We start from the raw sequence: 25,972 nt of genomic DNA, 5'->3' as shown, positions 1-25,972 counted from the left end.
AGCCAATGACTTTTTCCAATTTTTTTCAATGCCCCCAGTGTCGTAGTTCCTGTCCCACCTCCCCTGCGCTGTTATTGGTGCAAAAAAGGCGCCAGGGAAGGTGGGAGGGGAATCGAATTTTGGCGCACTTTACCACGTGGTGTTCGATTCGATTCGAACATGGCGAACACCCTGATATCCGATCGAACATGTGTTCGATAGAACACTGTTCGCTCATCTCTAGTCACTACCATTCAATTTGTTGCTATCCTCATTGATAGTTGTATTGGATTCTTTGAACATCATAGCTTTTTTTTTTCTTTTCATTATCAGATCTGCTGGCCATTTAATAGGTGAGCATTCTTTTTTTTTTTTGAAGCGGTGGAAAGATACAACAAAATGGTAGAAAGATATAACTTACAAGCGCCTCTCATTTGTGTTTGCTCAGCTTGTAGCATATACAGTCAGTTTATACATACACCAGTAGATCTTTAATCACGTCAGTTTACTTTTCATACTTTGATCCAATTTGTACTTGGTATATAAGGACATATAACAGAGTAAAGAGTGTTCACTTGTCCTATGTAATCGGCATTCATCATTAAACCTTCAATGTGGTAGACGAACAGCTTTTATTCATCTCTTTATGGCCAATTACATTTCCCCACTCCCTTATTACACGTTTCTTCTCTATTTCTATCTCACACCATCTACAATTATGCCAAACATTGGGATGATTATGGTGATTAACAAACCACAGGTGAGCGGTGCCGAGAATACAGACCTGTATACAACAATACAAACACCTGCAAATATATGGAGAGATTTTTAACTGATGCAGCAAAGTTAACCTGAACTTCTGCAATTGATTTCTTACCACAGAAGACAAACCCCCCCCCCCAAAAAAAAAAACTAACAAACGTCATTGAAAAACCATTGTTCTTCATTGGTTTTTGTTGTCTTTTGTGACAAGATAGCCAATTGCAGAAGTTCGGGTTAACTCTGCTACATCTGTATATTGCAAATAAACTCTTTGATTTCACTTTTAGAAACATTTAATCAATTCCACCCTCTAAGATGGTGCATGGCACAGTCTGATGGCAGCTAACCTGCTTTCATGTTTTTCCACTGCCGATTAGGGTTGAGTGATTGGGATCGGAAAAGATTGGATCCCGATCGGCGATCAAGTAAATTTCACAATCAGGTTCCAATCCCACCTAAAAAAGATTGGGAACGGAATTCCGATCCTGATCGCTCAACCCTTACCTGCAACTTAACTTAATTTAACTGTAACTAATCTGCACAAAACTGCTGCCACTCCCCGGAGCTCCAGGCAGCTGTTCTCTGTCCTGTCCTCTCTCATTCACACGCTGGCAGAGTGTTGTGCGTGCCCCCGCCTCCCTAGGCTAGTGTTACCGATGCTGGGAGTAGGCAGGGCTTGTTGTGGCTTAGGAGAGTGTGGGCTGGTACAAGGCGGGGAGACGTGAGTGATTCACTAGGGAGGCGGGGGCAGGTACGGCGCTCTGCCAGCGTCTGAATGAGAGAAGAGAGAAATGGACAGAGAACAAGAGGCCAGAGCTCCGGGGAGCGGCGTACACATTGGAAGGGGAGGCGGCAGCGGTTCTGTGCAGGTAAGCAGACAGCAAGGGGGGACTAAGTAATCACTACACAGCGTGGAGTCCAAAAATTGAAGCCTTTAATTCTTGGACTACACGCTGTGTAGTGAATAGGATCGTTTTTAAAATTCGATTTTCGATCATTTAAAAATACCATTGACTTGCATTAGGATTGGGATTGGGATCGGGTTCGGATGGAAAATGATTGGAAATCAGATTTTAAAAATGATCCTGAAATCTCAAGATAGGCTCAACCCTACTGCCGATATGAATTCAGTCAATCAATCAAACAGCCCAATCTTGTCTAAAAGTCTCGAAGTGAAATTGGCCATACACATAAGATGCTGATGACTGAATGTTACTTTGGTTGATTTATATTTCCGACTTACCTGTAAACATGTAGGATCAGATCTTCTGAGTATGTGTATTTAGATTGAGAACTTCCTTTCATGTCTTCGGCCACATGCAGTTTTATATACTGCTGGAAAGACGACAGTGCGCTGAATTCAACGCACTGTTGGCTTTCCCATTATGTGCCCCAGGGTTCGAGGTATCAGTGCCATTATAATGGCACCGATGTCTGTCCACTGTCAGAAAGGCATTCATGACAGTCTAGCTGGACTGTGAGAAACGCCCCCCCAACAGTACTCATCCATAGCCCTGTACTGTCAGAGGGGGGCTTTCCTTACCTCCCAGCAAGACTGGTGGGCATTCTTCACAGCTTAGTGTCATCACTGGAAGGTAAGGAACTGCCTGACACTGACCTGTGGACAGTCCATCGCCTGACCCTCTGGTTCTCACTGGAATCCACGATCCGTTGCCCATGACATTTTCATATCCTTGATAGAGCCAAGCAGCAAGTTTCACAAGTTTCCTAATGTAAAGGAATCCCTTACTTAGGGGCAGGACTTCCATACAAATTATGTAGCAATCTTGTAAATGCAACCATGTGGTACCCTATGCCTCCTCTGCCCAATATGCAGCATTTCTGGTACCACAGACATACATGTTGTACAGTATGTGAGCATTAAGATCATTGAAATATTCTGTATTTTTATATAATTTATGAATTCCACACATCAAAGTATAAAAAGACAAAACCAGACCCCACCATTAAAAGCACACACAATTACGTGTCAAAAGATAGTGAAAAAGAGACTTTATGGTTTATATAGAAAAGCACCTTTTTTTACAACCTGTACAAACAATGTACTATAACTGGCAGCCGAGGACTTTACTATTTTTACATTTCACAAAGAATGGAAACACAAAATTCACATCCACATAGTAGTGCCAAGAGATATAAAAATAAAATCGGTCAGTGAAGTACATTGCATATATTATACAATGTCAATTTGGTGTCTAGTTTTCTCCTTCATCAATGCATATCATAGACTCTCTTGAAGTCTTTATAATATTCAGATGTACATAGACTTGTCATCGCTGTAATAACTTGATATTGTTTGGTTAATTAAATAAGAAACCCCAAAATTCATATAAGTGCAACTCCCAAAAGTCATTAGGACCCCCATTGTCTTGTGGGGCAGTTGATGCATTTGATCACATCTTATGCCGATAACCTTTTAGGCCACTTGTGTCTTCTCTTTAAGTTCTTTGAATGAAAGAGAGTTTTTTTGGCAGCCACATCAGTATTGATCATGTCGATCTCTTATATCCTTGTCCTTTTATGATGTTGTCACCTTCTTAAGTTTTCAATTTGTCCATTGAAAGTGCAATGAGTCCTGGCATACTACGATAGAGGGAACTGTTGTCCAGACCAACCAGGCTGATAAACGATGAAGACTTTCCAGCTACACAAACATGAACACGAGCCCTGTACAAACCTTTACTATTCTTTGATCCCAGGTCCACCAGTATCTGTGAGAAAATGAGGCATATTAGGTGAAAATCTGCAACATGAAGTGACATGCTGAGGGTTTAAAATGTGTATTGAAGGGAAATTTGTAAGTGAAAATACATGAGGAGTCATTATGACAGCAACATTCATATGCTGACCACACTCCCCTAAAGCCTTATACCTTAAATAGTGCCAGCAGGGATTGGCAATTCATTACTTGTAAGGGGACCATGCTCGCAAGATCAATGTTACTCTAGGTCACTATTAGTGCCAATTGTTTCTGAGGGCACTAAGGGGGATTACTCTGTGTGGGATACACATGACCATTATAATGTGTGGGGGACACTAATGAGGAATTATACTGTATGGGGAAAGGGTGGGATCTGGTAGTACTGGTGAGGGCCACTAATGGAGCATTATACTACTTGAGGGGTGCTAATTTCTCATTAGTGCCCCCCACAGTATAATGCCACCCTAGTGCCCCCACTCAGAATAATGCTATTTTAGCAACCCTCACACAGTATAATGCCATGTTAGTGCCCCTCACACAGTATAATGTTCCTTAATGCACCTAACATGGTATAATGTCACGGTAGTGCTCTCCACACATTATAATGCTCTTTAATGCCCCCAAACACAATATAATTCTCCTTGATACCCCCAAACACAATGCAATTCTCCTTAGTATCCCCACACAGTATAATTCCGCATTGGTGATCCTCCGACAGTATGTCATGTTAGAGTCCCCTACACAGTATAATACTATGTAAGTGCCCTCTACACAGTATAATGTTATGTAGTGCCCCCACACACAGTATAATGATGTTCTTCTGATGGTGGAGAGGTATGGGTGCCAAAGTTTACGGCAGTAATATCTCCATAGCCCGGGCACATACCAGGAAAGCCAGCTTTCTAGTGGTGTATAAAACTGCATATTCATGAGGACATAAAAGGTCCTCTTTAAGGACAAGTCTGCAAATGTCTGCAAGTCTGATGGGAGTATCCCACAACCGGATGGGAAGAACCAGCTGCATCTTTGTGACACACTCAGAGACAGATATATATATATATATATATATATATATATATATATAGGTTGCGATTTAATAATTTATTCTTGTCAATTAAGAAAATGCAAAGTGAGTGAACAAAAGATAAATCTAAATTGAATCAATATTTAGTGTGACCACCCTTCGGAAGAAGAGTCCTTGAAGTGAAGATATGACTCCCAAAAATCGCTGATCTTAACATCATCCAGTCAGTCTGGAATTACATGATGAGATGAAAGGATTTGAGCAACCCTACATCTCCTGAAGATCTATGGTTAGATCTCCAAGATGTTTAGAACAACATCATTGTCAAATTTCTTAAAAATAATTGTGTACATGTGTACCTAGAAGAATTGATGTTTTGAGGGCAAAGGGTGGTCACACCAAATATTGATTTGAGTTAGATTTCTCTTTTGTTCATTCACTTTGCATTTTGTTAATTGACAAAAATAAACTATTAACATGTCTATTTTTGAAAGTTTTCTAACTTTTCAGCATATGAGTCTTTGAGTCACTCATCTCTTCATCATGTTCCTTTCCAGCAATTAAGTGCCACAATGTAAATGTATCCTGAACCCACCACACAAAATCTCACCTGCATTGACTCAGGTAAGCCTAATGCTAGGTTCACACCTCGGCACTCCGTTCTGTGGTTTCCGTCTTCTGCATGTTGTATGCTCTCAGCCGCGAAACCGTTTTTTTAAAATCCGGACACAGAGTACTGCATGTCCGACTCTGTGTCCGGATTAAAAAACCCAGTTTCACGGCGGAGAGCATAAAACGCTCACGGCCGGACAGCTTTCTCACCCATTCAAATGAATGGGTGAGAAAGAGTCCTGCAGGTTTCCGTCTCCTGCTCTGTTTTGTGCAGGAAACGGAAACCTGCAGAACGGAGACCGGCGCAGATGTGAACGAGCCCTGAACTGTATATTTTTATATATATGTAAGGTTCCCCCACTGAGGGGCTTTATACTCTGTGCTCTCCACCATTATAATGCAATCACTAACTGCTTGATGTATTGTTTTGTGACTTACTACAGTTCTCACCTCTAGGAATTTCATTGACAAATCTCTTTCAGGAATCTGTAGGATCCATTTGTACGTCTCTTTAATGGCTTGAACTTCATTAACGGCTTCTGACAAACGGTGGCAACCTGAGCACAGTAAACCAATAAGGATCAGGTTAAGACAGGGGTCCTCAAACTTTTTAAACAGTGGGCCAGTTCACTGTCCCTCGGACCATTGGAGGGCCGAAATATAGTTTAAAGGGATTCTACCATTAAAATCACATTTTTTCTCGATAATACGTAGGAAAAGCCTTAAGAAAGGCTATTCTTCTCCTACCTTTAGATGTCTTTCTTAAGGCTATTCCTATGTGTTATTGAGAAAAAATGGAGATGAATGCAACCGTGGGGTGGAGGGGGACACTCAATTTTCAATCTCAGGGGGCGTTCACACCTGTGCTCGGTGTCTGGTGTCTGCATTCTGTCGGTTTCCATCTTCAGTCCCAGCGAAACTGGACAGGGGACGGAAACCCGGTAGTCACCTTTACAAACCCATTCAATTGAATGGGTTTGTAAAGGTGACCACCAGTGTCCGCCTGTGGTCTGTCCACGGGGAAACCATTTTTTTTAGCCGGACACAAAGTCAGACAACTGCTTACTTCAGGGGGCACAGGTAGGGTCCGTCCAGGAAGGCAGCAGGCACTAAACCTGACCAGTGAGACTACTGCTGAGTGGCACAGCAAACTGTAGTACGGTAGTGGCTTTGCTTACTGTAATTTGGGCTGCGTCAGGTCAGGTCACGTTGCTAGGGTAACCTGACTGACGAAGTGAAGGAGGGGCACAGTTGACTATATTGGGCCAGGCCATGGAGACAGCGCGCTTCACTTTACCTATTGGAGGGCACCGCTCCCGATGTCTGTGTGACCTACTCTGCCTCCAATGTCCGCCTGTCACATCGCATGTATGCAATGTAAGTAGGATATGGGAGGCAGATCAGGCCATGCAGACATAAGGAGCGGTGCCTCTTGTATCCTCCTTATATCGCATACAAGCGTTGTGGCAGGAGGACACAGGCGGACAGTGGAAGCAGCACAGGTTGCACAAACATCACGAGCGGTGCCCTCCAATAGGTAAAGTGAAGTGCGCTTCATGGCCTGGCCTGATCTCCCCAGGAGCTTTATTATAAATGCACGCCTGCCGGCGTTGTCGGTGGGCCGGACCGAAGTGCTTGGCGGGCCGCGGTTTGAGGACCTCTGGGTTAAGACAACAGACTGTAACAGACATCTCCTACTCTGCCAAAACTAAAAATAGTCCTTGTATATGAACCCCATCCGCTAACATTTAACATGATTTATTCCAGCCCTCAGTGGTCGGTTATTAGTGCAGGTGACTCTGTATATGAAGACACTAGTGCTTTTATTTATGGGCACTCAAACCTATTGTAACAAACTATCTCGTGAATATTTCCCCTTCAATGCTGTATTTCTAATTTGTGCTAGTTCTCCCTGTTGAGTAGCTAATATACCAACAACTGTGAATCCCTCTCACCTTTAGGCTCAATTCCTATATTCATTGTGGTTAATACAGAGCTGGATCCGTCATACAACAGATATTACCGAACCTAACGGACCCTATTGATTTAGAATTGTATTTGACAGTGGCAGACGTCATTTTGACAAGATTAATACAGTGGCAGGCATCACTTTTTTTCAAATCTAAAGATATTTGTGATGAGGCCCCAATACAAGTGTGAATATTGCCTTACATTTCTGGTTATTTTGGTGATAAAATTCCCAATATGAAAATATAATCCTATATTATCTATATACATATATTTTTTCATAAACCAATAGAGCAGGGAAAAGGGACAAATTTAGTAATTATACTAAGGAAAAGTGTCTGTCTTCACTTATTTTCCTCCTGTAAATGATCAAATCTGTACAGTAGACTTCTATGGAGAGGGTAAGGGAAAGAAAAGGAGGGAGAGCTCCTCAAAGCAGGGACACATTTATACTGTAAAGAGATAGTTTTCTTTCACAACACAGCTGGATTATCAGGAATTACTATCCACTATTCTTCTATCAGATATGACACTGTAGATGGCCTCATATATCTTTTTCCTGTCTCTCTCCTTTTCTACTCCACCCTCTGCCTTGACTGCCTAGTAAACTAATCTGCTTGCATATGAAGAATGCACCAAAATCACTCAGATGAAAAAAAAAGATAGGAGTAATACAGAAAGTCACAGGCACCTTTCTTTAATGAAGTATATTGCACAGTTTGTTCCCTTTAGCTGCACATTTAAGTAACGAAAATGCCAAAAATAGAAACCAGCACTGCAGCACTGACTGGCCATTGTTGCCTGGACAACCCCTTTAATAATAATCCTTTCAATCCCCACCTCTAAAGATACAGTAACTTGTTCAAGACCAGCAAACCTCAAAACCTTCCTGTTTCTGTCTAATGTGCTCAATAAATCTGAGTACACCCTCCCCAGAGGGAACAGATTTGAAAGGTTCTCTTGTTTTGTACTTTTGTGATTGTTTTGCCGATATAAAAGGGCACATAATAATATAAACCACAAACTGTGTCTTTACAAAATAGAAATTGTCTTACTACATGTGTGATACCTCCAAACCACAAATATTTTGTTTTAAGATTGAAACTACAAAAACTACATTTTCTACAACAGTAATTTCCTTTTGGGAGCATTTGCTTTATCCTTACCTGTTTAGAATCCAAAAAATAACCACATGCTTAATTGTCTTTTAGACTAAGGCTCCACGGTGCGGAAAAGCAGCTTTTTTTGTTGCAGATTTTATTGCATTTTTTTGAGCCAAAGCAGAAGTGGATTGAGCAGAAAAGAGAAGTAATAAGAACTTCCTATATATATACACAATTCCTTTTGTAGCCATTCTTGGCTTTGGCTCAAAAGAACGCAACAAATTCTGCAACAAAAAAAGCTGCCTTTCCACAACGTGGGGCCTTAGCCTTCATGTCCTTATGATTGTGCTGTTATATATACCGCTAGAAAGCTGACAATGCTCTAAATTAAGCGCACGTTTGGATTTCCCGGTATTTGCCGCGATGATGTTGCAGAGTTATACAGTGTTGGGTAATCTCTGTGTGATGAAGAGATGCTGGTAAGTGGCTTTAAAGGATGAATGTGCAGTATAAACTGGTATTGTGTCTGTGGTTATGAGGAAACATATACTTGTACCATAAGTTTTCTCTTTTCTTGAGGATTTTTAAATATCGGAATAAAGGACTGATTCTATTCAGATTGGTGACTGCCGCAGTGCTGGTTTCTACTTTTGGCATTTGAGATAATTTTTTTTTTTTTTTACTGCTGAGCCCTACCTTAATTTATAAAAAGTGGAAGCTCTGATTCAAGCCTCTGGTTTTCAGAAAAAAATAGTGCCACTATCTATTTTTCATGAATTCATAGAAACATAATCAGTTTACATTGGGTTCACACCAGCGTCTGGACTCCGTTATCAGGTTTCCGCCTTCTGCATGCAGAAGACGGAAACCTGTCATGCCGAGTCTGGCCGTGAGTGCCGGTGAGCGTTTTATGCTCTCCGTGGCGAAACAGTTTTTTTTTAAACCGGACACAGAGGACTGCATGTCCGAAAAAAAAAACGGTTTGCCGCGGAGAGCATAAAACGCTCACCAGCGCTCACGGCCAGACACTTTTCAAACCCATTCAAATGAATGGGTTTGAAAGATGCCGACAGGATTCCGTCTCCTGCCCTGTTTTGTGCAGGAAACGGAAACCTGCAGGACGGAGACCCCGGGCGCAGATGTGAACGAGCCCTCACTTACACTTTAAAGCATAACTAAACTTTTGATTTTCTGTCAGTATTTGTGACATTAATACATTTTTGTAATATACTTTATTAACACATTTTGGCTCCTTTCTGTGAAATCCTGCATTTTTTCACTCTTTCTATTGCTTCTGTATTGAGAGCTGTTTCTGCCTCTCACTGAATGTTACTATGGACGGAGTCCAGGTTTTGAACCATTATATCTTGTACATTATGAAACGTACAAACTTGTTTTTGGTGTCATATAAAGGAAGAGATTCCGTTCTTTCACAGGACACTGAGGTTGCAATCTATATTATATCCAGAGGTATCATAATATATGACATAAATATCCCAAGCTCGATACCTATCACTGGTTGAAAACACAGTCGAGGCACCAATGTCCTTTTGTTGAATTAGTGAAATATGACAATATCGATGATAATGGATATTTATATAGACTGTGTGAAATCTATCCATGCACTCCTTGCAGAGGCATAAACCCCAACATAAAAATCATTACTCTATTGTGTGATTCAGAATGATCTTATTGTAGTCAGCTCCTTCCATTGTATAACAAGTGATTATGAAGATAATCTTGTTTCCCTTAGTCCTAACAGCGGCACAATGTGGGGTATTTCTGCCCCTGTGTGCTGGTAGGACAGGCGGATTTTTAATTAGCCAATCAAAAAGCGTGGCTGGCCCTATAAGAGGGCACAAGAACCTCCCCTCTGCGTGTTAATACAAAAGTACCTCCATATTTATACACAGTTTTATACATAAGATATGATTCCCAGGGTGGGAAATCTTGTGCCGCTGTTAGGACTAAGGGAAACAAGATTATCTTCATAATCACTTGTTCCCTGTGGTCCGTACCAGCGGCACAATGTGGGGATATAGCAAGTAGGCCCAAAGATGGGCGGGATTATTCCATGACAGAGCTCAAAATGGTTTGGGCAAAGGCGGAGGAATCGGTCACCCGGTCCCTCAGGCGGTAATGCCGAATGAACGTGGACTCAGATGCCCAGGAGGCAGCTGCACAAATCTGATCCAAGGACAACGCACTCCTCTCAGCCCGAGAGGTGGACACTGCCCTGGTCGAGTGGGCATGAAGAAAAGATGGGACCGGACGCCCTTGGGCGGTGTAGGCGACCTTTATGGTTTCGGAGACCCAGCGGGATATCGTGGCCTTGGCGGCCTTGGCGCCCTTATTCTTCCCCGTATAACTGATTAACAGGTTTTCGGCCTGCCTAAAAGGGCGAGTGCGCTGCAGATAAATTTGCAGACATCTGCCTACATCCAGCCTGTGCCATCTTTCCTCTTCAGGTGAAGAGGGGAAGGGAAAAAATGCTGGAAGAGAAATAGTTTGGTTCCTATTTGCAGCGGATGGAATCTTGGGACGAAATCCTGGGAGGAACCTAAGCTGCACATGGTCCAAAAAAAATATAGTATATGGCTCCTCGGCAGATAAGGCTTGTAGCTCACTAACTCTTTTGGCAGTTGTAACTGCCAATAGCAGTGCCATTTTGCCGGTCAGTAACTTAAGTGAGACTTCTTCCAGGGGTTCGAATGGTTGGTCACAAAGAGCGTTCAGGACCGGAATAAGGTCCCATTGGTGGACAGGGGTGTTCACCACCGGTCTCAGCCTAGTTGCTCCTTTAATAAAGGTGCTCACTAAAGGATCCTGAGACAAACGCCTCCCCAGATAGGCGGACAGGGCCGCTACGTGTACTTTGAGTGTGGCCGCAGCAAGACCTCTGTCTAGTCCGTCTTGAAGGAAGTCCAGGATCGCCTCAGTCGGGGGACCAGTGGAGTCCACTTGATGCTGCAGACACCAGGCATTAAAGATGTTACTAATTCGACGGTAATTCCTGTTAGTCGAATCCGCTCTGGCGCTGGATAGGGTCTTCAAGACGGCTTGTGACAGTCCTCTATTCCTCAATAGGGACTGGTCAACCTCCAGGCTGTCAGGTTGAGTCTCCTCAGATCCTGGCATCTCAGCTCTCCTTGGGTTACCAGATCTGGGAGAGGGGGAAGCCTCCAATATATGCCCTGACTCATTTGTATGAGCTGAGCAAACCAAGCCCTTTTTGGCCAGAACGGGATTATGGCTATTCCCGAGGCTTGGTCCTGTCTTATTTTGATCAATACCTTCGGTATGATTGGAATTGGAGGGAATATGTAAAACAGCCTGAACCTCCATGGGATGGACAGGGCATCCACTGCCAAGGGATTGTCCTCCTGGTATAGGGAGCAAAAGGTCCCTACCTTGGCATTGAGTCGGGTAGCCATTAGATCGACCTCCGGGAGACCCCATCTCTGGACGATCTGTTGAAATACGTCTGGATTGAGAGACCATTCTCCTGATACGGTAATACCCCGACTCAGATGATCCGCTACTATGTTCAGGGAGCCCTTTATGTGAACAGCGGATAACTGGGCTAGGTTCTTCTCTGCCCAGGCGAATATAAGATTCGTCTCTCTCAGTAAGGTTGGTGACCTGGTGCCCCCTTGTTTGTTTATGTAGACTACCACCGTCATGTTGTCTGACCTGATCTTGACAGACTTGCCTTTCAACTCCGGGGCAAAGTGCACTAGGGCCAAGTACACAGCTCTGAGTTCCTTGAGATTGGAAGATCCCAGCTCCGGACGTCTCCATCGTCCTTGTACAGTCCTGTCCTGGCAATGGGCTCCCCATCCCCACTGGGATGCATCTGTTGTCAACAGGGTCCACAATGTCGGGACCGTGGACCTTCCGTCTTTCAGGTGTATCCACCATCTGAGGGAAAGACGGGTAGCGGGAGAAAGGCAGATCTTCTTGTGCAGTCCCCGTGGAGACCTGTTCCAGGTTGTCAACACTTCCATCTGCAGGGGACGCAAATGCCATAAAGCCCAAGGGACTGCTCTGGCCGAGGATGACATTAGGCCGAGGACCCTCATGGCGGTGCGGATAGTTACCCGCCGGGTGTGTAATAGAAACCGTGCACCGGCCTGGATCCTTTCCTTCCTTGGGCTGGAGAGGAAGATCTGCATCGTTTCTGAATCCACTATGAACCCGAGGAACTTCCTCCGTGTGGAAGGAACGATTTCGGACTTCTCCCAGTTGATGATCCATCCTAACTCTTGTAGGAAACTGATGGCAAGGTTGAGCTGCTGGAGGAGAGCAGCAGGAGACTGAGCTTTCAGAAGCCAGTCGTCTAGGTAAGGAACGATGAAGAGGCCCTGCAGTCTGAGGGCCGCAGCGACCGGAGCGATCACCTTGGTAAATACCAGGGGGGCGGATGTGATGCCAAACGGCAGAGCTGTAAATTGAAAGTGCTCCCTGTGGCCGGCCATAGAAACGGCAATCCTGAGGAATTTCCTGTGGGAGTGAGCAATAGGGACATGAAGGTAGGCGTCCTTCAGGTCGAGGGTAACCATCACGTCTCCTGGCTGGAGAAAAGCAGACACGGAATCCACGGTTTCCATACGGAATGACCTCTTCCTGATAAAGCGATTGAGGTACCTCAGGTCTATTATCATTCTCCAGCCCCCGGTGACTTTGGGGACCAGAAAGACGGGGGAGTAAACTCCCAGACCGAGATCTGAGGCTGGGACCTTCTCCAGGGCGCCTTTGATAACATACTCGGCGACCAAGGCCTCTAGACTGGCCTGTTGAGAAGGTGGAAGGGTTCTGGTGACAACAAACCGATCTGGAGGTGGAAGGTGGAATTTGATAAGATAACCGTGCTGTATAATTCTTAACACCCATGGATCTTGAATATGGGTGACCCAAGTTCTGAAGAAAACCGAAAGACGTCCTCCCACAGGAAGGGGGGCCACAGGGAGCTGCCCCGCGTCAAAATTCCGGCTTCCTCTTGGTGTCCTCCCTAGAAGCACCTCGTCCGGATCCTCTAGGACGATATCTGGGACGCCTTTGCTGGGCTGGGCGTCTATAATTAGAGGCAGAACCTCTGCCTCTAGAGGGGGCACGTCTGCCCCTGGCAGCTTGAGGTAAGGACTTCCCCTTACCTTCAGCTAATCCCTCTATGATAGTATCCAAGCCTTGCCCAAATACTCTTCCTGGCTCAAAAGGGAGCGCGCAAAGAGCAGCCTTGGATGCAAAGTCTGCACGCCAAGGCTTTAGCCACAGGGGTCTGCGGGCCGCAGTGGACAACGCCATCGACTTGGCTGAAATTCTCAACTGATGGCGAGAAGACTCTGCCAAAAAATCTGCAGCCCTATGAATATTCTTCATGGAAGCCAAGATGTCATCCCTGTCCACACCGGAATCAATATCCCGCTCCAAGGTGGCTAGGCGGTTACGAAGAAAATCGCCCACAGTGGTAGAGGCTATGGCTACTGAAGCTTGGGCAGAGGAAGCAGAATAAACCTTCTTTAAAGTGGCGTCAGCCCTGCGATCCAAAGGATCCTGAAGATTTGATCCATCTTCAAGGGGCACCAGGGTTCTACGAGACAACTTCGCCACGGCTAGATCCACCTTCGGGGGAGGCCCCCAGGAATCCCACTGAGCCGAATCCATAGGGAACAGGTGCTTAAAGATCCTGGATAATGAATGTCCTTTCTCTGGCTGCTTCCACTGCTGCACCATGAGGTCGGTCAGCGTGGCGTCCGCATGGAAGGCAATATGTCCCCCAGAGGCAGACGTGGAGGCTTCCCCGTCAACATCTCGGCCCACTGTAGACCGGATGGACTTCAGCAGCCTGCCTGTTTGTTCATAGTGGAACACAGGTCTGCTGGAAACTACAGAGTCGTCCTCGGAGGAAACATCCTCTGCCACCCGTAGATGTTCCAGGGGAGGGAGGGACGAGGAACGATGCTCTGTGCATGGTCTCTTGGCGAGCTGAGACAAGGTAGACTGTATGCCTTTAAGGGAATCATCCTGCAAAATAAAGAGAGAGTACAAGCAAGGGAATTATCTTTACCCAAGCGATGCCCAACTCACCATCTCCTTGACCCAGGCCATCATATCTCTAGGAGAAGGCTCCTCAGGTGGGGGGCCTCTGCAACCGCGACAACGGGCCCATTCATAGCCTAAAAATAATAGGCGGGTTATAGGACCGGTAGTACCCCGGAGGGGATAACTCCTTAAGCCGCTACCTACCATCAGGGAGCGGAGTGTCACAGTCAAAACAGGAAAGGTGCTTCCTTTTGGCAGTAGATTTCCTCCTATAATCCCCAGGGGGGGTAGTAGAGGAAGACATATCCTACAGAGAGACCATAGACCATGCAAAATTGTCACCAACATATCCTACCAAGTATCAAAAGAAGGGGTAGATCTTACCGTGTCCTAGACCGGACAGCAAGGTGACAAGAAACTGAAGGTTTAGTCTGGAGGCAAAAGGAGACTTGAAGCTAGGCAACAACCTCTGATGCACAGCCTTCCGCCTTAGAAAAGGAGAAGGTAACTAATAACCGGCCGGCCTGACCTTTAAACCGGCCGGCCGGAAATGGGAGGGGCCATAATCACATGCACCCTCCAGGAAAGAAAAAAGGTTACCCCCCCCCATCCTCCAAACAGCCCCAGCAGGGGCGCCTACCCCTTCAATTCCTGGCCCGAACCTGCGTGCTGCATAGATTCTGCAATAAGCAGAATGCCGGAGTAAACACATCCCGCCGGCGCCAGGACTTTCAATGGCGCCGCTATACTTCCGGACACAACCGGAAGTGTGCGCCCGGCAAATGCGGACGCTGCGACTCTCCGCCGGGAACTTAGCTCCGGCAGAGCACGTCCGTGAGCGCACAGCGAGCGGAGCCCCGCGATAAGCAGAGTGCCGGGCCAACTCACCAGCTCGGTCTGCGACGCGCTGACAGGTGAGCCAGAGGGAGAAAGAGGAGGGGAGGGAGGAGGGAGGGAGGTAGGAGGGAAGGAAAGGAGCCACGCAGGCTAACAAACTTTTTTCCCCAGACAGGGGAAGGGAACCTTCAATCAAGAAGGTCTGAAACTGAAAGAAAGAAGAATTATGCTCCAAAGGTAAGTAACCTATAGAGCCCAAAATAAGAGGACACAAGTCCTCCCCACCTGTCCTTGACCACACAGGACAGAAAAAAACACACGCAGAGGGGAGGTTCTTGTGCCCTCTTATAGGGCCAGCCACGCTTTTTGATTGGCTAATTAAAAATCCGCCTGTCCTACCAGCACACAGGGGCAGAAATACCCCACATTGTGCCGCTGGTACGGACGACAGGGAACTACTTTTCACCATGTGAGTGTAAAGAAAGACAAAAGTTACTATATATTTATGGTATATTAACAAAATCCACACAAGACTTTTGAGTACAGTACCTTGGACATATTCTTTGGTGTCTCCACTGCCACTTTTGATGTCTCTCTTGTGTAGTTGAGAATGAACAGGTATTCCTTCTGTTAAATAGAGTAGTTTACAGATCTTAATGAAGTAATGATATGGTAAATGAAGTGACAATATCACTAATAGGAGATTGCTTTTGCATTGTGTAAGCAATCCCGTCTCTGCCCATGCTATATTGTGCAGTATATAGCAGTCATACCTTGGTCCAGAAGCAAAGGGTCATCTGTGAGGATTCTGTAACTTCTGAGCTGTGACTTTAGGTTGTGAATGACCTGCCGTCCTTCATCTTTGAGACCTTCCACTGTATCATCATTCTTCTGGAATGTCAAGAAAGCATCAGTGAAGATTAGACTTTATGTGCTATTTTATGAAAGACTAGAATTGCTAAGTGATTTGTGTCCGATATTGTACACTAGGGAAGAATAAAATGTTTTAAAGTACTGGGGAGAACTGTACATTTAACAAGACAGTCTTTGACCCTAGAGTTAACTTTTGCAGCAACTTTTCATGGTCAGTAGAAGTGAAGGATATGTTTCCATACTTTAACGTCATTGATGATCAATAGATGGAAGTGAATGTATAAATGTGCTCTAATTGCTATTGAATATGATTTGTTTCACTACATTACATGAACAGACTAGTATCAGAGAATCTTATGTCTTAAAGGCTTGTCCAGGAATTGAAGCAAGTTGAGGGATAGCCATAGAGGTATAATATTAATAAAATCCCAAAAACTGACTCTTGGTACTTTAGAGTCACTGTAGGTGGTAATTTTAGTCACTATATAGCAGCATTATTTAGTCACTGTATGGCAGTAAAGCAACTGGCTATCTCCTCCATTTCAGTGGTGGGTCTTGGGCTCTCCAACACAGCTCATATGAATTGCCCTTCACCTCTCCTATACCAGTTGACTAGTAGTGTTGGGTTGCCATTTCAACTGAGGCAAATGATTATATCAGTCTCTGGAGGCCTATTTAACAGCAAATCACGGTGCAACGGCTTCTGCAACAGACTACGCCTGATAGAAAAGCAACTGAATGCTTCTGGCACGTCACAGATGACCTTGGTCTTCCACTGCAGTCCTGCTGAATTGGGCTGTGAGTCTTCATTGCTACTTAACTGGCAATGTGAAATTACTAAAGCAACCAGCCCCCACACATGATATGAAGCCCAGGTGGCCTATTTAACCCCTTCCCGACATGCGCCGTAATAGTACGGCGCGTGTCGGGTCTGTAACTATGGCGACCGCCCGGGAGCCGGGCGGCCGTCATAGCCGCCGGGTGTCTACTGCTTTAAGCAGTAGACAACCGGCTCTAATCCCTCCGATCGGTCCCCGGACCGATCGGAGGCATTAACCCCTCCGGCGCTGCTGTCAAAGGCGCCGGAGGCGCCATTTTCCCGGCGGCGCATGGGTGCCGCCATTTTGGCAGGGATTGCCGGCTCCTGGAGCATGCTCCAGGGCCGACGTCACGTTGCCATGACAGCTGGGAGCCTTGTCAAAGGCTCCCAGCCGGTCTGCAAATTCTCTCTTTTGCAGGCTGGTGTATACAGCCTGCAAAAGAGATGATGATTTTTTGCAATGCATTGCAATGCATTAGCATTGTAATGCATTGCATTAGTGATCAGACCCCCTGGGGTTCAACACCCCTAGGGGGTCTAATAAATGCAAAAAAAAAAAAAAAAAAAAAAAAAAAGTAAAAAAAAATATAAAAAAATATAAAAAGTATTAAAAGTTCAAATCACCCCCCTTTCCCTAGAACAAATATAAAAGTAGTTAAAAACTGTGAAACATATACATGTTAGGTATCCCCGCGTCCGAAATCGCCCGCTCTACAAATCTATAAAAATATTTTTCCTGTTCGGTAAACGCCGTAGCGGGAAAAATAGTCAAAAGTGCCAAACCGCCGTTTTTTCACTGTTTTAATTCTGATAAAAATTTGAATAAAAAGTGATCAAAGCAATAACATTTCCCGAAAATGGTAGAACTAAAAAGTACACCCGGCCCCGCAAAAAAAGACGTCCTATGCATCCCCGTACACCTATGTATAAAAAAGTTACGGCCGTCGGAATATGGCGACTTTTAGAAAAAAAATTTTTTAACACCGTTTTGGAATTTTTTTTAGGGGTCAAAATGTAAATAAAACCATATAAATTTGGTATCCCTGGAACCGTACCGAAACACAGAATATAGGGGACATGTCATTTTGGTTGCACAGTGAACGCCGTGAAACCAAAGCCCGTAAGAAAGTCGCAGAAATGCATTTTTTCTTCAAATCCACCCTATTCTGAATTTTTTTCCTGCTTCCCAGTACATTATATAGAATAATTAATGGTGGCAACATGAAGAAAAAATTGTCCCGCAAAAATTAAGACCTCATATGACTCTGGGAGCGGAGAAATAAAAAAGTTATGGGGTTTAGAAGGAGGGGAGTCAAAAACGAAAAACGAAAATCAAAAAATGCCATTGGCGGGAAGGGGTTAAAGGGGGCTTAGCTTTTGCACTTTGCCTGAAGACAAGGTACATATTTCTGGGATATTTATCCCTATGCCCGATTCCTCTAATTCCACTATTGGTATAGACTTCGGGTTTAAGATTACAATTCCCTTACATTTTCCAGCTAGCTGCTTCCTGATGCCTATTCCATTGACAACCTCTTCCTATGGTAAATTTATGGTTCATAAATAAATTTAAAAAAATCTTAAACTCTCTGAAATGGTGTTTTATTGAAATGTATACCATTATCATTATTTAAACTGCCCTGGACGATAATGTGGGAAATACCGAATTGGGAGAGATACAGTCAGTACCGTATTTTTCGGACTATAAGACGCACCGGACCATAAGACGCACTAAGGTTTTAGAGGAGGAAAATAGGGAAAAAAAAAAAAATTTTAAGGAAAAAAAATTGGTGAAATATTTAATAACCTAATAATATAATATTTCACCAATGTAAATAGAACCGGGGGCTTTCGAACACAGGGATACCAAATGTGTATGTGTTTCACAGTAATGTTTTTGTTTTATATGTATTCTAGGGATATGGGGGTGATTTGAACATACATATCTATCTATCTATCTATCTATCTATCTATCTATCTATCTATCTATCTATCCGTCTATCTGTCTGTCTGTCTGTGTCTGTCTGTCTTTCTGTCTATCTATCTATATCTAATCTATCTCATCCATGGATGGAAAGAGACACCCTGCAGTGAAGCTATGCAAGAAGAGGAAAAGGGGCGGGCCAGACGGGTGAAGGAGGTGTGGTTTTCTAAGCAAACTTGAAAACACACCTCTTTCACCTGTCTGGCTCGTCCCTCCTTCACTGCCTCTCACATCTTGCTCCGGCAATGAAGCCACACAGGCAGGGAAGTAGGGGCGGGCCAGACGGGTGAAGGAGGCGTGGTTTCAAGCTTGCCGAGAAAACCACGCCTCCTCCTCCCGTTTGGCCCGCCCCTCCTTCCCTGTCTGTGTGGCTTCATTGCCAGAGCCAGATCTGAGAGGCAGTGAAGGAGGGGCGGGCCAGACAGGAGAAGGAGGCGTGGTTTTCTCGGCAAGCTTGAAACCACACTTCATTCACCTGTCTGGCCCGCCCTTACTTCCCTGCCTCTCATATCTCGCTCCTGCAAACATGCGACACAGACAGGGAAGGAGGGGCAGAGCAGGCAGGCACCGTGCTGCTCTCCGTGCTGCTCCTCATAGACAGGACACAGACGCTGCACACGCTGCATTCGGACTATAAGACGCACACACATTTTCCTCCCATATTGGGAGGAAAAAAAGTGCGTCTTATAGTCCGAAAAATACGGTATATTAACTTAAAGGCATAAAATGTTACAAGTATTATTATTATTCTGATACCTCCAAGAAAAGCTGCTCTTCCACACTCTCAGTCTCCGCAGTTTTTTTCTGGAGTAAGTCTGTAGGGTATGAGCTTTCGTTGTGATACAGAAGTGAAATCCAATCCTCTAGCCTGGGCCCAAGGTCTGCAAACAATGCTTCAAATGATGTGTTTTGCAGCTCTCTAAGTGGAAAGTGATTTGTTATAGCAGTATATTAAATGAACACATATGGTTTTGAGTCTAATTGTTAAAGGGATTGGGCAGGCAATTGATTACCCTGGTACCATTCACAGCACCCCTGGCATACAGCCGAGACTGCCAGACAATGCCACAGACTATCCAGGGGAAATTATACAGTGATCATTTAGACAAATGGCTGAAACACAGAGATGGTCCAAGCCTATGGGTCTGTAATGAGTCAACCCCATTATCTCTAACTACCTATCTATGGGTGTGTAGTGTAGAATATAGTTGATTGGGCCGATAAAGAATAGATCTCTTTTGAGAAAAAATTCATTGCAAAATTCTATTTACAATTAAGTTTCTGTGTTGTCAAGTAGAGTATATTCAGATTACCTGTGAATATCATTTCCAGTGTTGGTGCCTGTTCTGTTTCTTGCATCTGAGATGATTTCCATATGTTCTTTATCAATTGCATCCATTACTGGATTCTGCACTTTTTCAAATAAATAATATAATATATACTAATTTATATTGTCTACTTCAGAAATATGAAGAGGTGTTAATACACTTAATATTAGGAGCTTATTTCAGACCAATAATAAATCACAAAGGAGATAAAATATTGCTAAGAATTATAGCAGTAATTATAATATAGTGATATAGTAATTATATTATGTTAACAACAATTTCCTGATTTTGTGAAGTTCCACAAAATACTGCTAGAAAATAAAGTCCCAAATCATAACATTTTCTGGATTATTTTACTATAAATGAATTTTACTGTATATTGATACTGATCTGGTTTATTATTGTTATGAAACATGTTCATTTATACAGGAGTCAAAAAGCGGTGTCAGATAAGATGGATACCACTGGCCCAATGAACTCCAAAGAATTACAATGGTGTCTGTGAGGGCTATTTTTATTTTTCAAGCACAAAACATGGTTTGAAGTTCTAAAGACTGAAACTTGCACCAACTCTGCCATGCTGGTCTTTTCTTTTAGCTTCTGAATTATGGCTACAACACCCGGGCCCAGAGCAGGTATCACAGAACTTGCACATCCAGATTGTACTATGGTCATGTAATTCTGATTATCCAGAACGGTGAATAGGGATTGTGGTTATTGCAGCTGAAACACAGATATTAAATGCTGCAATATCTTTTAAACTACACAGATATTGATGACCTATTCTTGAATATTATTTCATAGCTGATCCTTGAGTGTTCTGCACACCCATTGCAACTCACCTGACATTCCCATTCATCGAGGCATTGCTGATAAGTGGAAAGGTCATCAATGTCAAATAGCTGGATAATCCCAATAAGCAAATTAATGTTTCTGAAGAAATGCCATCAATATTTGCATTTGTATGACTACATTTATTCTATTGAACAGATATTATTATTATATATTGTCTACTAATCGAGGTACCTGTAAGATCTCTGCGGGTTCTGTGGGTAAATATATCACTGTACATATTTTCCATGAACTGTGGGATTGTCTGAGTGAAGAAGGATAAATCCATGTTGTTACGCAAGAATTCCTCTGCCTTACGAAGCAAATTCAGGAGAATCTGTAGATAGGATCGCAGCTCTGTAATAATAATTCCAGTTAATATTCATGTGGTACAAGCCAATTGCCCAATATCAGACTAAAAGCCTACACATTTATGCACTTCTAACAATTTTAGGTACTAACTCTCCCAATGATTGGTTTTATTTCAGCCGAGGGATACTGTCAGCTGCAACAGCTGTCCTAAGTAGGAATTTAGTCCTTTTAATACGGCCATGAAATGAATATTTATAGCCTATATTAGCGCTATATTTTTACTTGGTGACTTGTAACTAGGCTGTCTTAAATTATTCATAATGGCTGATATTCTCATGCATGGTAACTCTGCTGACTACAGGATCTTACACACATATATTAAAGGTGTAAATGTTCTATGAAGGAACAATTAACCTCAAGGAATAATACAGGCCAAACACATCAGAATGAATGCAGCATAAGTATCCCATAGGATACGGCGCACAAGCAAGCATTGCAGAAAATATTTGACTATATATATAACCTGTTAGCCTGGACTTGTCACAGTCATCTAGATTTCTGTGGAATATATTATCTTCCATTTTATAGTTTCCTCTTAGTTTTGCTCTTGGGTCTTGTAAAAAAAAATTTCTTTGTACGAAGCAAACTACATTTATTCTGCAAAGCCTCTAGCCTAACTATGACAGTATTGTATACAATGGGCAGTTTTATTATGCCCATATGCCAGTTTTCTAAGAAACAAAGTCTCAAACCTTTTTAAGGCTAGGGCCCCACATAGCTGGCCACAGTGTTAAAGAGCTGCAGGAAAAAATACGGTGGAAACGTATTGCGGTTTTTCACTTTCTGCTTCAATTACACCTATCAGGAAATCACTGGCATTTCTGTAGCTATAACTGACATGCAGTGGCGTAACTAGGAATGGCGGGGCCCCGTGGTGAACTTTTGACATGGCCCCCCCCCCCACCGACACAGACGCCGAAGACCTCGACCGCCCCCTCCTACGCATTCCTGCGCGCTCTATTATGCCCCATAGTGGTCCCCGCACACAGTATTATACCACATCGTGGCCCCTGCACACAGTATTATGTCCCATAGTGGCCCATGCACACAGTATTATGTCCCATAGGGGGTCTGAAAAGACCCCCGAGTATAATGATAGTCTTTGTGGGGCCTGCGGCGTCAGTTACCGATCCCGGCTCTTCCAGGATCGGTACGTAAATAGGGCCCATTACCGGCTGGAGTAACTCCAGCCGGTAACAGCCTATTAAAAAAAATAAATAAAATAAACACAGCGGTAGCGGCTGTCGCCGGGCCCCCTAATGTCCCGGGCCCCATGGAAGCTGCCTCTGCTGCTATGACGATAGTTACGCCACTGCTGACATGCTATGATTTCCAAAAACACGACGGTTTTGGAAATCGCAGCTTCTCTATGTGCGTATTTTCCTGCAATGTGTGGATGGCATTTGCTAGAACTGTATAGCGCCGCAATTTTTTCTGTGGTGTTTTTATGCATAGGTATAACAGGAATAGAAAGTCTGCAGAGGAAAACTCTGTGGACAAAAAAAAAAAACCAAATAAAACACAGTGCTCTTCTGCCGCAGTCTTTTCTGCAGTTTTTTTTTAATATGGAGAAAAAAACACTGCAGAAATGCTGTTTTTTAAAAACATGTTTGAAAAGTGCAGTATGTTAATTTTTAGAGTTGAGCGAGTACTGTTCGGATCAGCCGATCCGAACAGCACGCACGCATTGAAATCAATGCACGCAGCCGGCACGCGGCGGGTTAAACGGCCGGCTGCCATCAAACCGGAAGCACCAGGTGCTTTCATTCATTTCAATGCGTGTGTGCTGTTCGGATCGCTGATCCGAACAGTACTCGCTCAACTCTATTAATTTTACCTGCAGAAACGTGAGAATTTCCTTATAGATTTAATAAGGCAATAAAAAACACAAAGAAAGACACATCAAAAATGCAAGGAAAAACAGAAAATGGAAAAAAAAGTGATGCATTTTTTTTTGCAGCGATTCCCTAAGTGGGGCTTTAGCTTAAGGGTGCTAATGCAGCTTTGGCTACATGCGGGGCTGTGCTGGTTTCAATTACATTTATTGACTATTGTTTATTATCTTGTTTACCTATAAAAATACATAACCTATAACACGTGAACAAGTAATAATCAATAAATTAAATGGAAAAATATGGGTGGCTTGGTAGAACCCCAAATCAGCAAGAATTGTCAGCTCAGCGTAAGATACGGTAACTCGATGCAATCTGCACATGGACTCACCACATCTTCGCTGTTTCTGCCGACACTTCTCCTCTGCAAAGCGTGTACAGGCCTCAGGGCTGAGGGGAGCCGGACAAGACTGTCTGTAAAAGGAACACAGGGCACTCATGTCTGACTTTGGGCTATATTGAGTATTTGTTATTGCTCCCAGCTCAAAGCATGAAGGCTCTCGACTTGGAGTGGATTCTGCAAAAGAACAAAAGATTTCATACTGAAGAATCTCAAGATAAATTTATTGTAAATGTAATGTAGAGCTTTAATTTTACAGCTATATTTCTTTATCCTGTTCCCATTTCATGTTTGTACAGACACAGCCAACTGTATATCTAATATGGAATGCAAGACACTTACTAATAAGCCTGAGTCTAAAGCCCCATGTTGTGGAAACGCAGCTTTTTTGTTGCAGATTTTGCTAGGTTTTTTGATTCGAAGAATGGCTACAAAAGGAAATCTGTAGGAAGTTCTTATACTTCTACCTTCTGCTCAATCCACTCCTCACTGGCTCAAAAAAAAAACCCACAGCAAAATCTGCAACAATAAAACTACTTTTCTGCAATGTGGGGCCTCAGCCTTATTTGTAACTGTTATTCATTGGAATATTAGATATACAACGTGGGTTAGGAGGGTGGTCCACTCTTAATCCTGCAAGAATTTGTGTATATATATATATATATATATATATATATAACCTCTGTAAAGCATCTACACAAAATCTTCCAGTTGCATGAATGGAAAGCCCGCTGTTACAACATCTGGACCTCCTACAACATCTCCAGTTGTGAGGGAAGTAAAAAAGTAATGTAATAAGCTGCCCAAAGATCTATTATGACCTTATGGGGGGGGGGGGGGGCACAATGCATAACACAAAAATAGAAAGGCAAAAAAAAATAAAGTAAAAAAAATATAATGTCAGTAAAACACCTACATCACACGTTTAGAAGCATCCCAGGTGACAAATAAACATGAAAAATGTTTTGCACAGATATTATAATAAATAAAAAAACATACAAGAATAAAAATAAAATGATGATAAAGACCTAAAAAAAAAAGACAAAAAAAAGTATTTGAATAACCCCGCATGTATGAAAAAAACTAAAAATGTGTTCTGCCCTGAACACAGGAAAATTGCCACTGTGAAGGGTATGCTGTGGGGATGGGGTAGGAGGTCTTTGGAAAACTTTACACTGGGGCCTAAAAGTCTTTGGTTACGCTGGTAATTAAACATTACCTATTGGAGTCGACAGGCGGCCAGTACCCAGTGTCATGGCAGAGGGATAAACTGTCTTTGCTCTGTCAGAATTTCACATTTTCAGACTTTGAACACAGGACGCTTATTTTAAAATTGTGACCAGAAATAAGAGCTGCTATATAGAGCCTTCATCCAGATAAGTACTGTAAGTATGACTTAGGGGTATTCTTAGGGGAAAGGGAGTGTTATAGTTAAATAATATGATTCACTCGGCCATTATTCCTGATCACTTTCTAGCAGGTATTCAAAGTATGAGGCGCTGGCTGGATTTATGGAGACATTTCCAGTTTAGCAGGTTGCTACAATATATCTTTTACCTGCAGCGGTATATTATTCCTATATATCACTGTAATTTAGTAACATGTTTCTATATGCCTGTTTTCTTTTATAGTAGTACATGATTTCAACTTATCATTGACTACAGCGTGACCTCTACATCAGTCACTATATTTAATAAGTTACTTTTAAGCATTTAGCTTGCACTGTCCTCTCCATTGACACAAACACATACAATGATTCATAAGAGATAACACATTTCTAATCCTAGGCCATGAGGCGATATCTGTTATGGGAGAATGTACAGCAAACATTTGGCTCAATTTTATTATATTCTATTATGAAATTTAAAAAAAGGCTGGGGCACATTTATATAAAAAAATAAAATTATATATATATATATATATATATATATACAGTCCTATGAAAAAGTTTGGGCACACCTATTAATCTTAATCATTTTTAGTTCTAAATATTTTGGTGTTTGCAGCAGCCATTTCAGTTTGATATATCTAATAACTGATGGACACAGTAATATTTCAGGATTGAAATGAGGTTTATTGAACTAACACAAAATGTGCAATATGCATTAAACCAAAATTTGACCAGTGCAAAAGTATGGGCACCTCAACAGAAAAGTGACATTAATATTTAGTAGATCCTCCTTTTGCAAAGATAACAGCCTCTAGTCGCTTCCTGTAGCTTTTAATCAGTTCCTGGATCCTGGATGAAGGGATTTTGGACCATTCCTCTTTACAAAACAATTCAAGTTCAGTTCAGTTTGATGGTGGCCGAGCATGGACAGCCGCTTCCAATCATCCCACAGATGTTCAATGATATTCAGGTCTGGGGACTGAGATGGCCATTCCAGAACATTGTAATTGTTCCTCTGCATGAATGCCTGAGGATTTGGAGCGGTGTTTTGGATCATTGTCTTGCTGAAATATCCATCCCCGGTGTAACTTCA

At 43.1% G+C, this 25,972-nt stretch overlaps 1 protein-coding gene across 1 annotated transcript in view; it reads right to left on the bottom strand.

Moving 5' to 3' along the window:
• Nucleotides 1-2,810: 2,810 nt before the first annotated feature.
• Nucleotides 2,811-25,972, bottom strand: part of PRSS56 (serine protease 56) — a 40,139-nt gene continuing 16,977 nt past the window's right edge. Inside the window, exons 10-17 of the mRNA XM_075268512.1 lie at nucleotides 23,481-23,666; nucleotides 21,081-21,242; nucleotides 20,040-20,139; nucleotides 19,483-19,645; nucleotides 15,823-15,940; nucleotides 15,599-15,676; nucleotides 5,550-5,656; nucleotides 2,811-3,473 (exon numbers count right to left, since the gene is read on the bottom strand). Coding sequence (XP_075124613.1) covers nucleotides 3,300-3,473; nucleotides 5,550-5,656; nucleotides 15,599-15,676; nucleotides 15,823-15,940; nucleotides 19,483-19,645; nucleotides 20,040-20,139; nucleotides 21,081-21,242; nucleotides 23,481-23,666 — 1,088 coding nt within the window. The 3' untranslated portion in view covers nucleotides 2,811-3,299. The remainder of the gene's footprint in view (nucleotides 3,474-5,549; nucleotides 5,657-15,598; nucleotides 15,677-15,822; nucleotides 15,941-19,482; nucleotides 19,646-20,039; nucleotides 20,140-21,080; nucleotides 21,243-23,480; nucleotides 23,667-25,972) is intronic.

Source organism: Leptodactylus fuscus, chromosome 3 (assembly GCF_031893055.1).
Source record: "Leptodactylus fuscus isolate aLepFus1 chromosome 3, aLepFus1.hap2, whole genome shotgun sequence".
In the NCBI taxonomy this organism is placed as follows: Eukaryota; Metazoa; Chordata; class Amphibia; order Anura; family Leptodactylidae; genus Leptodactylus; species Leptodactylus fuscus.
Note: the sequence above shows the minus strand (reverse complement) of the source record. Positions and strands in the feature narration are given on the sequence as shown.